Consider the following 16464-nt stretch of genomic DNA (forward strand, 5'->3'; position numbering starts at 1 on the left):
GATGTGAATATCACATTTAAAGCTTGTGGTCCTCAAACATGCGTAGATAATGTTTTGTACATTTTATGTATGAAAAAAGTTTTAAAAATGTTTAAGATTTTGTCATATGCAGTGGTAAACATAGGAAATCCATGCATATAATTAGGACAGGGTTTTCTTCTCTTTGAATCTAAGCAAACTTGAATTCATAATATTGCCAATCCTGATAATGTCTGTTTAAAAAGGACATCTTCTGAAACATGATAAATGATTGTATTTTTGTAAAAATTTATTTGGATTACCACAGAAACTGCAGTTGTTTCAATCTTCTGTAGGAGTCCTGTGTAGCTTTGTATTATTGTAATGTATGATTTGGCTGCTATATGTCCATTTTATGATGTTTAATAATGAATTGCCTTTTCTTTGTTTGCTTTGTCTCTCAGTGAAAAAAGCAATTGAACTGAAATCAAGAGGAGTAAAGATGTTGCCCAGCAAAGACAGCAACCACAAAAATTCTGTCTGTAAGTTGTTTATACCATTATTTTTAGTGACTGCATATATCTTGTGGAGTCCTTTTAGATGTACAAATCAAAGAGAGAGACATTGGGAAGCTATGGTCCTAAAATGGTTATTACGTTTTCAATCATCACTTTATTAGAACTCCACTGGTAATACTCAGGGTGTAAAAAGCAGAATATGGTGTTGTATGTAGAAAAAACCCTGCATTATGTATAGAACAATATTTTTATATATGAGGATATTTAGAATTCAGAGATGTAGGGCAAATTAGGAAATCCAGGCAGGACAGTGCCATGTAGAATTTAGCAATTCAGTACTGGGGACAGTGAAGGTATCTTAGCATTATTTGTATCTGTTTATACTTTCTGATCTTTTTTTTCCCTCACTTAAAATCACAGCTCTAATTTTTCCTCTCCTTGCCAAACTATGTCCTGATGACATAGTTTCTGTCCAGTCTTGCACAGAAAAGGTTAAGAAATGCTGTAATTCCCAGCTTCTGAAGAAGATGGAGATCACAACATCACTTTCCCATCTTTGCATGCCTAGTGCACTCTAGAATGACATCTCTTCTGTCCCTCTACACCTTTTCTCCCATGTATAGTGTGAGGCTAAAATCAACATGCTATCTATGGGACTATGAGGTGGTTAGTTTTCCTGAGCATCACTTTCCTTGAACTGGCAATCTGAGTAGTATCCTAAGAGTTCTTTCTCTATTAATCAGGCTAGCCTTGAAACAAGAAAAAGACAATTTTTAAATTTTGAAAACTGAGAGTCCCTTAGACCCCCTCCAAAAAAAGAAAAAAAAAAAAAAAAAGAAAATAAAGCCAAAGGGTAAACCAGTGTTCACCCAGCACTCATTAAAAGTGTAAATCTAATGACTAAGATGTATTCGGATAAATTAATTCCACATGAAATAACACTGAATTCAGTGGACTGAAAGCTAGGCTGTGTTTGCCTTATTGTGTGCTATTCTGCAAGTACAGAGAGAATGAGTATCTTGAAAGCTGATGTCTAGGGGATATGATTTTGTCTCTGTGTTTCTGCAGTGAATTGTTTAATACGAAGTCAGTGTTTTGGTATGCTCACTGGAATAAAAGAGGAATGACAGTTTTCTGCTTTAAATGTTGCACGTTGATGGTGTGGCACTCAAAAGGAACTTTTTATGCAAGGTGTAGCAAAAAAGTTGATCCATCCCTTTGGTGTTTGTATCTGAATGGGTGATTATTTCATTATTTATAAGTTACCTCTGGAAGCTGTGTGATCTCTGCTTACACCCAGAGCACATGCTGTCAAACATCATATGCAATTACAGAAAGTGGAAGACAGGCTATGGAAAAATTATTATAAGGCAGTCTTAAAATTGCTGTTTATTTCAAATGTAAATTGCCTTTTTTGTGTTTTGACTTGACATAAATCTAAGAAGTGCATTATTATTATTACCATTACTTTCACATATATGAAGCTTATAAAAATGGTAAGATTAAAATACAAACAGTTGGATTCAAATGTATTTTACTACTCTTTCTGATGTAAACCTTTAATATTTAACCATTTTTCTTACTAGTAATTATGTAGACAGAAAAGGTAATTGGGAATTTGACTTAGAGAACTGATAAGAGTGGATATTATCATTTGATGCCAATTAGCAAACCTAAAAAAAAAAAGATAATTAAATACTAAATTAAATAGTAACACCCCTCACCATTTTTGTATGTTAGATCTTTTTAAAATTCTCTCTCTATAAAGCAGAAAGGTTGCTTTTGGATTTTGGTTTATGGGGTGTAGGTGGAATTCAAATTCACGGCTAGGCTTCGTGAACGAAGATTTGGGAAGGGCTCTACCCACGTTTGTTACAAGCACGCTGGTGGCTAAAGAGGCCAATGTGAGATAGACATGTCCGGTTGCAAAAGACACAGCAGAAAGACTCCTTGAATGGTACCGGCAAGACACGATTCTTTCTGAGGTAGAATTCAAATACCGTCATGGCAAATGCTGTGAGAGCATGGCCTGCGCGTCCTACGACCTGCAGCTTTCCCATGGCATTTCCTCCCAAGCAGCACCTGAGAGCAGCTGCAGAAAGCATTTCACAGTGGCACAACTCAACTCTGTTAGGATTTAGGTAGAAAATGTTACCAATGATAATAACATTATTGATAATTCCTTGTGGAATGAAGAACACTATTTCGGTATTTCTGTTGTGTACAGTCATAGCTCACTCTCCTCCTCCTCCTCCTGCACCTGCCTGGATTCCTGGAAGTTTGTTTCATCTGCTCTGCCATCCTTTAGAAAGAGCCAGGTAGAAAAGCATTATTTTGGGATATAGGTACCTTGGTAGGTTTACTATTGGAAAAAAAATCATTATCATGTCACTCCCCAGGGAAACAATAGATTTTTGTTGGATAGTTTTTTGGTTGGTTGGTTGGTTGGTTTTTTTCCTTTTTTTATTTTCTCCTTTTTTTTGGTACATCTGATGGAAACGTAAGTTATTATACTCTTGCCAGCCATTACCTTTTAGCAGTGAGCCAGACGCAGCTGAATCATGATTAATTTATGCAAGAAAATGGGAAAAGGATGCGAAAGAGAATTGAACTAAAATATGGTCCTGGTTTATCAGTACCTTACACTTGGCAAAGGTCAGAAAGAATAAACTGGGAGAAAGCACATGGACAGGCAGTTCTCATGGCTTTAAGTGCTTGAGCTGCCCCAAACACTGGCCAAATCCAGTCAGCATATTTCCCTTGGTTGTATGAAGCTAATCTCTCAGAGGAGAAAGAGGGAGTTGTATTTTTGAAACTATTTAGGGAAAGCCAATCCAATTATGTCTATTGGTGTCCATCTGATTAGTTGCAGGTTTAGTCTACCCACTTTTTTTATCATTTTGATATATATGGTATATTCTCAAAGGAAGTTGCTTGACCCATTTTACTATCATCACTCACTCTTATTCTAACATGAAATAAGCCTGCAGACTGTGTTCCTAATGGTTTTGGCCTTTTCTAAAAGTCCTATGACTACAGTTTGCATTGTGACTGAGTAAATAAAAATATAATTTTGATTGCTGGCTCTTGAATGAATGTTTTCATGGCAATATTTGTGCCCAGCAACTCTCTCAGAGAATGATTATCATCTTGAAACACCTGAGTATTATCTCTACAGCACAGATTGTACAGGAAGCATCCTGTATATCCAATAGAAGTAGAGCCCTAATGAAGTGAGCTGCAAGGACAGACCATCACTGGGCAGCCATAGTCCTTATAAAAGGGCCATTTTCTAGTCAAGCAGAAGAAACTTGCAGTTTATATTTTCAAGTGTAGCCTCTGATACGTGCCAGGCAGTTACTACCACATGCAAAGGATAGCAAGTGAGTACATGTCTTCACAACACCAGTTCACAGAATGTTGGGAAGGCAGAGTCATAACTGCAGACTTGCTATTTGGCACATCTGTGACTCTTTGGGCCCTGTGCGGCCCAGAGGAGGGTTAAGAGAGCAGACTGCCCCAGAGGCCTTTAATGACCTCAGCCCTTGCGCTACATTCACAGGACAGCCTCACATTTCCATACCTCCTCACCAGGAGGAGGACAGAGCACAGGAATGCATCAAGCTCACAGTAAATGCCAAGGAAGTTCAGTGAGGCAAGAGACATCATATCAGGTGAAAAATGGAAATGCTTATATGGTTTATGTGGGGTTGTGTGCAAATCTACCAGTGCGGTAATGCTGGGAGGGGAAAGCAGAATTGAAGATAAAGTGCCTGGAAGAGCTGATTTCCTGAGTTTGCTCTTGTCAAAATGCAGTGTGGAAAGTGGCTCCCCACATGATGCAGCAAACTGCAGGGAACATCCACATTCTGAAACAGCAACCAAGATTAACAGACGAAGTCTGAGTGATTCTGTTAGAAATGTGGCATTCATATTGAACCATGTTAACATTTCGTGGTAATTACTGAATACTGAGTAACAACCTCACTTTTCAAAGTGGCGTGTGAACTACTAGGTTTTACAAAGTGAGATATCTGTAGGTATTCACCGAGTAAAAGTCTCTTTTACTTCATGAAAGTAATTTCAAGCTTCTGTTGTATTATTTGAAAATGTATTTTAGAATACCAGAAAAAACACGTTAAATGCTTTGAAGATCATGATTCTAGTGTAAGATTAATGCATTTGCTGAAAGTTGAGTTACAGACCATCTGAACAGTTCTTCACACTGAAGATGATAAAAAGAGCTACTTTACAACAATTATTTCTTCAATGTAGAGCCAAAGAACAAATGAGTTTAGAGAAAAAAGTATTAATTGGTTGCAGCACATTAGGTTGAATTAATGACACACGCTGTTGAAACTATAGTGATTAATACCAAAACAGGATTACATTGCTAATTCTGTGTAAGAAATAATTAATGACATCAGTCATTATTTATTTTGTTGTTGAGTAACTGGCACAAATGGCTTAGGACATTGTAAAATAAAGTCAAAAATTTTAGGACGGAAGTTTGTTGCTTACGAATACATTGCTCATATTTCAAATAAACTGGCAATTTCATTTTCTTGACATTTGGCTACTGGTAAATTTACTTTGACAGAAGCAAAATGATGACTAGTAAAGTTTTGTTCTTCAGTTAATGAAAGACTGTTTCCCTAAGAAGGAAAATATTAGACTAAATAGTTGTATTTAATAGCACAGTTTTCTGACTGATTTGTACTTATACCTTAGTAAAAAACAATTTCTTTAAAAACTTTTACATTTTGAAAAGACCAATACTTAGAAATCAGTTGCAAACCAATGTGCAATGAACTTAACAAACTGATATGACAACTGCTGAAGGTCATCTCAAGATACAGATACAAAAGGAAAAACTATTGCTGATTACTACGTTTTTGTTATGAAATTTGTAGCTTGACATATAAGTATAAATTTCTGATTATTATGTTTAATATTTCAATTATCTTGTTCATTGTTTCCCAAAAATAATTTATTATTTAACTATTTTTTAGCATCTTCTTCCAAATTATTTTAAGATTAATGAAAACCTATGTAATAATTCCGTACTATTATTTTTTCAATGCTCATGTAGTAGAAAAAATTCTACCAAAAATTCCTTCCTTTTTTTGTGTGTACTTGTATTTTACTGAATCTTCACCTCTAAAACCTCATTTTTTGTTTAATTTGAATTTTCACAGGCTATCACATGCTGTGTCAGGATCAAATCATGGTCAAGAGATACTGTTAAATATTTATTGTTCTGAGAGTGTTCAGTCTCAAATTTAAAAAAACAAAAACAAAAAACCCCCCAACTGTACATCAAATCCATCTCACTCTGCAAACCTTTGCTCTAATCTACATTAGTTTACACTAATCAAATATAGCATCTCGTGCTTTAGCCTTCATTAATTTAAGAAACCTTGCATTCATTATGGGATTGATCACTAATAAACATGATGCAAAACAAACCATCCAAGCCATTATAGGCAGTTGTGTATCAAACAATTCTAGGTTTAGATACTGTGTGCTTAAGTGCTCTCAATATGCAGTTTGTTTTTCACTGTAATTATTTAAAATATTATGCGAAACTATATTAAAGAAAAAAGGGATGGTACCAAAGTGCGAACACTAAGAGTGACCTTAGAAATTTAAAAAAAAAAAAAAATCTGTTGGAAAGTGGACTTGTTCTGCAGAAATTCCAAAGGCCTGTGCCTCTTCAAGAAGCACAAATTTAAAAGCACTGCAGAAATAAATGTAACATAAATCTCTCTCTTTAACTGGTCTCACTGTTAGCTAAAACAAGTAAAGCAAATGGGGAAACGTTGACATCTTTCAGGCTTTAGTTCTGGGGCACACAGTACTGTCTGCAAGTGTTTTGAACAGGACTTTGGGGTGTTGCTTGCCCTGTTCTGACACTCAGGTGATCAGTTTGCCATAGGCTCCAAAAAAAGAGAAAAAAGCAAAGGGACAAGAAAAGAAAAACAGCATATCAAGAGACATAAGAAACATACTTTACTAATTTTTTTAAGGGAAACACACTAGCATTGCATTTTATAGTGTTATCTGCTTTGTGCCCTTTAAAAAGGGAAATTCTTAATTGCAGAACTTAGAGTTTTCTTTTACAAATACTTTTACAAATACCACTGCCTTTCAAAGACTGCTGTTTCCTGGGCTCTTCATGAAGCATTGCAACACAAGGGTGAAAAGTGACAGGATTCATCTGCAGCTCTTTTCTGACCTTCAGTGAGCATCAATTCAGCATCTTCTGTGGATATATATATCCCTTATCTCATAAGGAAAACTGAGAACATTGAAATACCTACCTTTAAGATTGAGATTCTTAAGAGGAAGAATGTTGTGTGCTAAGATCTGTATGGAGGCACCTCTTTCCATTAGTTTCTATAGTCCTCTCTGAATCATAGAATCACAGAATCATAGAATCAGCTGGGTTGGAAGGGACCTCTGAGATCATCAAGTCCAACCCTTGATCCACTACCACCGGGGTTACTAGACCATGGCACTAAGTGCCGCATCCAGTCTCATCTTAAAAACCTCCAGGGACAGAGAATCCACCACTTCCCTGGGCAGCCCATTCCCATGCCTGAAGATCTCAGTGTTCTCAGAGGAAGTTACTCTGTGCTTGTGTGTTGTATCCTGTTATATTAATTTACAGGCACTGAAATGATTTTCATTTGTTAGTGCCCAATCAGAAACTTTGTAAGTGCCTACACAGTATCATGAACTCTCTGGTCTTTTCAATCATGATAGCTATTTTTCATTTTTCATTCATTCAAATTTCACAGCTTGAAAAGGAAAGCATTTTTCAAGTTTGCGTTTATATTGTGCATAGCTGCAAATGAGAGAAAGATTGTTTAAAACTTACTAATGTAATAATTACAAGGTAAGGAACCACAAGCCTGAGATTTGTGGACCTAGTATGTCTGCAAATATCCACTTTTATTTTGGGAAGTCTTTTTACAGAAATACTGAGCATATGTTAAATGTTCAGTTAAAAATAAAGAGAGGGAAATAATATTTAAAACTGGCACTTTTATACAATAGGTTAAGGGATGAATCCTGGAATATTTAATATTAGAAGTATTCTTGTTATTTATGTCTATGTACCTAAGTATACATGTGTACGTCTATATAGATATATAGATATATACAATTGTAAATAACGCATAACACATAATATTCCATTATAGCATTTACCATATGTCTAGTGAGAGAATAATGGCACTATTTCCCCTTTTACTGAGTATTATAGGATGAAATTGGGCAGTAGAAAAAATAACTGCATCATTAACCTCTAACAGTTTTATAAAGCATTAATAAAACAGGAAGGCTAATTAGGCTGATATACATTATCCTATCATAGAATGTAATAATACAGAGTGTCCCAAGAGCTAAGGAGTTTTGGATCTTATGCTGTGAAATTCTTCTGCAATGATTTTTCACTATATTTTATAAATTCCTTCATAAATCAGGTTACTAAATTATACTTGGTGTTTCTAAATAAGCCCTCATCACGGCAGGAGTTTAAATATCTTTTAAAATACTATGCAAAAATCTTACTGTGAAAAGAACTGCTGCCTAAATATATTTGTGAAGAAAAGCATCACTTGTAGCTACAAGCAAAACAAGGTGCTTCATCAATTATTTAATACATCATTTGCATATATAATTTGTAAAATAACCAGAAGGAAGCATCTATTAAAATATGTAAAACAAGATGTAATCTGATTGAATTATGGATGGTTAAACTGAATTGTTATCCAGCTAGGAAGCTGAAACTGCCATTAAATAATTTTCATATACAATTATAGAACTGATTATTCAAAGTGAATGTTCATACTGTAGGCTAAATTGGCATTCAGTTCTGTAATTTTCAAAGTCAAAGACTCAAAAATAAGCAACCTGCTTTTAGCAATTATAATTCTGTATAAATTAACTATTCATACAAAATTTAAATATAAACTTTAATACTTTTATATAGCTTCCTTGGCTTAACTCCTAACCACAGCTCTGTTAAAAATATAGACGTGGGCAGTAAATAGGTTGATAAAATGAAGTCTCGGTAGATTAAAATAATATATGTAAATTATGAAGGCATTCAGAATTTGTGGGTGGGTGAATTCAAATTACTAGAACATAAAAAATATGAAAATATTTTTAATTAAAGAAAAAAGTGTGACACTGGTCATGCAGCGAAGGTATGCTGCAGAATATAGATACCCTCACTGTCAAGTCTTCTGAAAGAGTCAGATACTTCCCACCTCCTGCGAGGAGATTTCCACTTCCTACAGAGGCTAATGTTGCCCTTGTGTGTGTATTGAGATCCTGGTTTTCTAAATCCTCATTGTGGGAGAATATCTTGAGTCTGATAGAAGGTGTTTGACTATTTTCATTTTTCAGAATTTGTGCCTTGCATTACAAAACACTTTGGAAAATAATTTCAACTGTATTAGCATAGCATCTCACTGTCAGTTGTTCTCCTGTCACTCTGGAATGTATCTATTCCTGCAGCTCTTCTGAGAAGAACAGCCAAGTGTCAGTGTCAAATATGTTTGGAACAGGGAAGTTTCATTAGGTGACAGCTAATTTATCAGCTTCAGAGCAGTTTGTGTTCAGTAGTCCTTCTTCACTTGGGAAAAGGGAAGTAAAAAATTTATACAACACTTGAACTACATATTAATTTCCTCAATAATGTTCATTTAAAAACTTGAAATATTTTTGGAATTGGAACAAACAAAACAAATAGGAACTAAAATGGAAATAAATACATTGGCTTACTTTTGGAAGGAAAGGACTAGTTGCTAGAGAGAGGGAATTATTCAACCTGATGTGTCCCACCACTGAAACTGATAGAATGAGCTGTTTTTAAAGAAAAAAAAAAGTTATCAAACTACCTATTTTTTTAAAATATAAATGGAAAGAAAAATCCAGAAAAATCCCAAAATACCTGTCTAAGTTGGCTGTTTTGTGTCAGCATACTTGAAAAAGAAGGGACTGTAAGTGTGGTGCTCTGGCTCATATGTATGCTTCTATAATACAAGACATCTGAGCTCAGGTAAGTGACAATAGCAATTTGGTGTATATCAAAGTAGTGTAAGTTTTAATACACGTGATGGCAACCAAAAATGTTTCATTCTGAAAAGTTTTAATCTATCAAGAAATAGATAGATTTTTATATCTCAAAGTCCACATTGTTCTCCTAATACAAGCATTTGTTTGATTTCTGTCACCCCACTATCACAATATTTCCTGCTTCAGGCTTCTAAGATGAAAGAAGTTCTCCTGCACAAGCAAGAGAGATATGTCAAAAAAGTATGCATATCTTCCCTAGCTTAATGCTTTTGAACTCAGCTCTGATGCTCAATATCTCTGCTAGAGGAGCTATAAAGTCAGTGAATTACCAAATTAACAAGAGCAAAACAGTATGGTTTCTCTAAGCCGACATTTCATGTGGCATATATTTTATTCAAGAAGCTACTTTTTATTGCCATATCAGCTTTTCTGTCCCGTTTTTGAAGTCACGTGGGAAACCCAATTCAGGCTGAGAAGTCACATTCCTTTCTCAATTCTACCAGACCTGGTTTTCAATAGTCTGCAAGTGCATCAACAGAGGCTAAAATGAAAAGCACTTATGCTGAGATCAAAATATAGCATGAAGAACCACAAACTGCTTGAATATTACTCCGTTGTATCTATGGAATATATTAAAAATTGAATCCATATTTTAGAGTATGGATCACTTAAAATACAATTAGTGATAGTCACTTCTGGTCTAATCCTAAGCAGACATGCTAATGTGTAAGATGGGCTTTCTTATGAGAGAAGATGAGATTTTTTGGAGAGGCAGAGCTTGTATTCCACATCACTGTTTTTATAAAAAAAAGAACATGCCCTGAATTTCAGTTAGGTTTGCTATAAAATATTTTTGTGTGGTTTTCAGTGCTTCTGTTCTTATTTTGACATTGTTTCTTGTTTTATTGTATGTATTTCATTTTAGTTTTGTTCAGAGGAACCCATATGATTCTGTGTTTCATACTTGGGACCAAAACAGTGTTGATAACACACCAGAGTTGAGACTGTTGTTGTTGTGACTGTGAACAGTCCTTTTGCAGTGTTCAGGCATTTTCTTTTCCTTATTCCTTCTCCCACAGTGAGTAGGCTGGGGGTGGGCAGGAGTTTGGGAAGGGATACAGTTGACCCAGGCTGACTGAACCAATGCCAAGTAGCATCAGGTTTGGCGATAAAAACTATGTGTAGTCTTTCCAAATAGCCATTTCTAGGAGGCTGGCTGAGCATTGTTCTGCTGGGGGAGAGGTAGTGAGTGATGGGAGGTACTTGTGAGGTACTGAGTGATGCCTTTGCATCACCCGAGTTTTTCTTTTTTCCTCTTTTTATTCCTTTTAACCTGTAAACTGTTTTTTTCTCAACCCAGAAGTTTTTTACTAATTTTTTTCTCCACCAATACCCTCCCTTATCCTACTGGGGAGGTGATGAAGTGGGTGAGAGTCTACTGGGTGCTTAGCTGATGGCAGGAGTCAACCCACCACAGTGTAGAAACTTTTCACTAACCTTAACCAGACCCTTACCAAATGAGTCTCTTCCAAGTCTCTTTTCTCCTTCCATTCTAGAGCCTTGTTGTCATGTCATATTTACCCACCTTTATGTGTTTACAATAATTTCTCGGTTCTAGACTCTACCTAGAGATCTTGTTTCCCTCAGTCTCCTTATTCCTTTATTCCTCCCATCTGCTAGTCTCTTTTCTTCTCTTATTCCTCTCCACAGCAATCATTTATGATGGTCAACCTCTCTGAATGCTTGTTTGCCATTTTTCTCCCTAGCTATCTCAGTATCTTTTTTCCACCTATTTTTTTTTGTCTCTTGTCAAACTCTACTGTTACTTTCAAACTTTCTGACTGTTGCCTTTAAACCTAGCTCTTGATGCCTCTGTATTTGAATCAGGCAACTGGGTTCTTCTCTCAGGAAAGCCTGGTAAAGAAGAGTAGATGGTTGTGCAGGAAAGACTAGTTCTCAGTTCAACACCTAAAACTGGATATTCATTGGTCACTGGAAGTGCAGAGTACTACAGGGAAGTACACTTCAAAGTCTTAGGTTTTGTTAAATGTGACATGTATTTGGGATGTACTCACTAAAATGTGAGTTCAGAAACTCATTGTTTCTCAAAGAAACTTTTTGTTTCTCAAAGGCCTTTCATTTGGCCATTTTTAGTAGATGATGGAAGGGCAAAATACACATCCTTGACACAAAGGTCACTTTTGCAACAAATAAGTTTTGAAGGTGATACTAATACATTCCCATGAAAAAGACATTTTTTTTTTTAAATTCAGAGAACTGGATTTTTGTTGTGGCTCTCTCAAAAGTGAATGAGATGAAAAAACAATTTCAATGTAATGGTATTTAAATGAGAATAAATAAATCCAAGGCAGATGCCTGAAAAAGAAAATTGAAGCCCCAACAGCCTCTGTTTGACAATGGTATGTACAAGTGAAAGAAGAATTTTTAAACAAGACATTGCTGAGCAACATGAAAACAATCGAAAACATCAGCTCTGCCTATAATACTTGTTCTTTGTTCCTGTTTTGCCATCCCCCAAAGTCCCTTCCCTAAAGTTACTTCTTGCCTGTGTATTATTATAATGTGGTGGTTATTGAAATTGCTTTAGTGTTTAAGGTCCAAGGCAGAGACTTTGTGACCTGGAGTTATTAGGTTAAATTACTACTTCAGTCTTTAGAGAAGTATTGTATTACCTCACTGATGAACTGCTGAAATAAGTCAGGATAAGTGAAATATTCAGGGTGTCACAGATACTTATCAACTGAAGGCATAGGAATTTAGGAACTCAAAATTTACTTTTTGTGGGGAATGATAAAACACATATACAGAACATAAGGACTGAAACAAAGACTGCTTATCTTCATGGATAGTTTGAATTAGAATTTAACAAAAGTAAAAAATTGTGAACTAATGTGGTGGTTTGAGACCCTCAGAAATCCAATTTCCAAGTTCAAGCCCCCCTCCCACAATTTGCCCCAGTGTGAGAGGGTTTTCAGACAAAACACAACTACTCAGCACTGGGGGAAGGGGGAAATACTTACCAAGTTTATTTACATACATGTATATAGGTAACAACTATCTTTTTACGATAAAATAATATATTTACATTAGATTAAATTTCTCTTTTTCTTCAACAAGAGTTCAAGAAGAAAAGAGAAAAGCCCTTTCGCCACTTTTCAGCTCACAGTTCCTTCAAATTAGTTTCTGTGGTATTAGTTAGTGTCTTTCATTTTTAAGGCAGCAATTTGAGTATTGTAGTCAGACTTTTCCTGTTCTTACTTTGTGAAAATTCCAATCCCTCGAGCCCAAGCCTTCGGGGGACTTCCTTGGAGTCTTTCACTTCTCCTGAGTTAGAACATTTAGGGCAGCTCTCAGTTCAGTCTTTGCCCCAAGCATCCTACCAGAGCTCCTTTGCTCTGTCTCAATTGCCAGCATGGCAGCAGCAGCGGGGGGGCAAGGCCACCTCCTCCGCATTCCATCCTGGTCCAACTCTCAGGACATTTCCGAGCTCTCAGCTCTTCTCTCTCTCTTTCTAGCTGCTGCTGCATTTCAAGACTCCCTGAGAGTTTGGAAATCTACCCCTCCTCTCTAGGAGGTTTCAGGGTTTTGGGAAAGTAATTCACTCTTACCCCCAAAACAGCTTTTGCTGAGTTTTCTCTGGTCCTTTGCCAGCTCTTGGATGCAGTGGGCGAATACAGGCCTGGAGCTTGTACTCCCTCTCCTTCAGGATCTCTCTCTGCATCTTTGAGCCAGCTCCACGCCATCTCGCTGCTGCTGGCTATCTTTTTGGCTTTCAGCCACCATTCTCTGTTCAGTGCTGCTCTGCCGCTGCTTTCAGTGTCTTCTGCTACTGCTGACAGTGAAAAAACTCCCCCAGCCCTTGGCCACAGTTTTAACACTCCACCGGGTCTCCCATAGTCTCAGCTGGGGGCTGGGGGCCTTGGCCCCCAGCAGGGCTCGCTGGCCCCTCTCTCCTCGTGGCTCAGACCATGGCTACCTCCCTTCCAACAGTGTCATCCTCCTTCTTTTCAGGTCTGTTGCAATATGTGGATTTCTACAGTAGCAAAATGTAACTTCTGATTGGCCCTGACACATCAGGAACACCACCCCTGCGGGTTAACCACTTTCTAGCTCCAGGGGAAAACACTTTTTATCCTAGGACAACTAACTGTATCAACACAGCATAGTTTAATGCAGTCAGAAGTCTAGAATTTGCATTATTTCCCATTTACATGTAAATGTAAAAGCTTTCATATGTATATAACTTTCACACATATCTATACAAACGTTTCTACAAGATCTAAAAAGCCATCATTCTCACTAATAAACAGTCATTTAGGTTATTTCAGTAAGTGTTGGTGTAAGAGAACATGGTAGACTAATTTGCCTTCTTTGCTACTTATAGCTTTATTTCATTAGTGCAAACTCTTTGGTAGGCTTCTTGACACCCATTTTGTTGGCAAAAGTAGCCTCCAGCCCTGCAATTCTATTCTCTTTTTGAGGTTTTGCTGCCTCCTGCTGACTCTATATGGGAGAAGCACTGATAAGCTTTCTGATCACTATATTTAGCTGGAAATAAGAGAGTATGGAGAAGGAGAAATTCTCTCTTGGTAAAGCAATTGATGTGGTAAGTGTTGAGAAATACATTCAGTGCAGGTAGCTGGGTGAGCAGCTGCAGTGCGAGCTGCAGTGAGCTCTGGGTGACAGAGTCCGAGGCAGGAGGCTGTGACCTGCCTATCCTTTGCACAACAAAAAGCCTGGGGAGCTGTGGCCCAGATAGGGGACCGGACACTCAGACACAGCAGGAGCTGGGGACTCTGCTGGGAAACCCCAGCGCTTAGACTGTGAGAGTATAAAAGCCCAAGTCTTCTTTTGTTCTGAGTCCCTCCTTGGAGGCACCAGCTCGAACTGTTATTCTGATGTTGCACCATGATTAAATTATTTTAGGAATCCAGAGGTGTGAGACTCTGCTGTGAGAAACCTGGAGTCGAACCAGTAAGGAAATCTGGCCTGACTGTGTGAGTGTAGGTTGTGCAGGGAATCAAGAGGGGACCTGTTGGCTCACCAGAGCCACCTGCTCTGAAGGGGCTTTAGTCCCTACAGCGAAAGTCTCTGGTGGGTAGGAGTGTGGCTGCCAGAGTGGTGCACCAGGTAACTAAAGTTTGTAAGGAAAAGTGCTTGGCAAAAGGAGAAGAAGCAAATCTGTCTTGTTAGCTGGTATTTAATTTTGGTTTTGGAATTCTCCATTACTGTAGCAGCTATTTTACATTCCATATTAAAGATTGTATATGTTAAATATAAGAACACCAGTCCTACTGGTCCACTTGCATTTCTATGACTTAGAACATTTCTGAGATGACTATTCTGGTCTAGCAGTAAAGATGTTAGTCCTCTTGACATCTTTTAATATTAACAGCGTGATAATCATAGGTATATTGTAAAAGCATAGTGGTTTTCTCTCACAAAAAGTAGAAACAACATCTCAATGAGTGACGTTTTTGTCAATGCCTTATACTTTAAAAATAACTTAATATTCATTTCTCACTAAAGTATATTTACATTACATTAGAATAATGGTTTTGATAAAAATCCAAGCTTAGTCCTGATTTTTTGTATTGGTAACGTTTTCTCCATGTCCATCAGTAGTCCTGGATAATGGTATAGGTAATCTGTGTTTTACGGGAGGATAGAGTTACCATGTACATTTTTTCTTTCATTTTTCATTTCTTATATAGACAGAACAAAAGGTTTGTTGAGGTAGTTGTGTATTATTATACAATTTAAACTGTTTGTTAAATTATCTTAGTCTCCCTCAACAATCAGATAAAACTTTTGTATTCCTTTTGTCTGTACAATAGAGGCTATTGGTACATTCATGCTTGCTGAAAGCTCTTTAATTGATAGAATGCCTCCTGAGCCCCAGCTGTGTTCTATTGGCCCTTGCAAACAATGCTGCTGCGGGTAATGTGTTCCCCTGAACCAGGGGAATAGCAAAATTAGCCTTAATGCTGGTGGGATGTCATCAAATCTCTCTAACCAGTAATACAAAGAGTACTCAAAGGTAATTATAGTTCTTAATATTAAAAGCAGTAAAAACGGTCATATGCATAGATTTAGCATGTGGAATAATATGAATGCCTTTTCATGAACATAGAAAGAAAAAGCCCAAAATATCCTTTACATGAGAATTAAAGGTCAATTCCTTTTCTGGTTCTAGGGTCAATCCGCATAACACAAAGAGCAAATACATTTATAACAAATATCTGGGAAAAAGTAGTTTTTAACATTGGAAAGATTATTTTCCACTCATTATTCTAAAATGGTGCTTGATTAAATCAGTTTTGCTAAGGCTTTAACTTTGGAATAAACTAAACTAAAATTCAGTCTAAAGCATAAGTCCATTTACGAAGGTGGCTTAGGCTGGACAGTGTTGAGTAGCCCTATCTGTAACATTTAATCAGCTAGACTTTAAGCAATATTTTTCAAATAATTTTAAATAAAACATATTGTTTAGAGATACAGTTTAGAAATTAATTATTGAAGGGTTTTAACTTGTGGCCTTCAAAAAAAAGGAAAAAGAAGATTCCATTTCACAATATCTTAACAGGAAAAAAAAACAAAACTCACGAAAGCTTAACCATAATGGCTTGAATGGATGTATAGCTTTTTAGAATTCCCCACAGATAAAGAGCTGCACACCATTACCTGTAACTGCTTAGCTGAGGAAAAGCAACAACTTTGTATCCAAAAGAAACAAGGCTTTTGAAACCTCCTGAAGCAATATACATGCAATACCAGTACAAAATATGTGCCTCTTGCTTCTCACTGTTACACACTTGGCGTCACAAAGCAAAGAAGAGGCTCAGTCCTTCGGTACAGTGACAATTGCAACAAAGAT

At 36.8% G+C, this 16464-nt stretch overlaps 1 protein-coding gene across 3 annotated transcripts in view; it reads left to right on the top strand.

The window, feature by feature from the left end:
- The window catches only part of CSMD1 (CUB and Sushi multiple domains 1), a 1092404-nt gene that overhangs the window by 698084 nt on the left and 377856 nt on the right, over positions 1-16464 (top strand). For all 3 annotated transcript variants that reach the window (XM_039385566.1, XM_039385564.1, XM_039385565.1), the window contains exon 7: positions 423-500. In XM_039385566.1, coding sequence (XP_039241500.1) covers positions 423-500 — 78 coding nt within the window. The remainder of the gene's footprint in view (positions 1-422; positions 501-16464) is intronic.

The sequence above is a fragment of the Pipra filicauda genome, unplaced genomic scaffold (genome assembly GCF_003945595.2).
Source record: "Pipra filicauda isolate LSUMZ 115617 unplaced genomic scaffold, ASM394559v2 scaffold41_size5083284_pilon, whole genome shotgun sequence".
In the NCBI taxonomy this organism is placed as follows: domain Eukaryota; kingdom Metazoa; phylum Chordata; class Aves; order Passeriformes; family Pipridae; genus Pipra; species Pipra filicauda.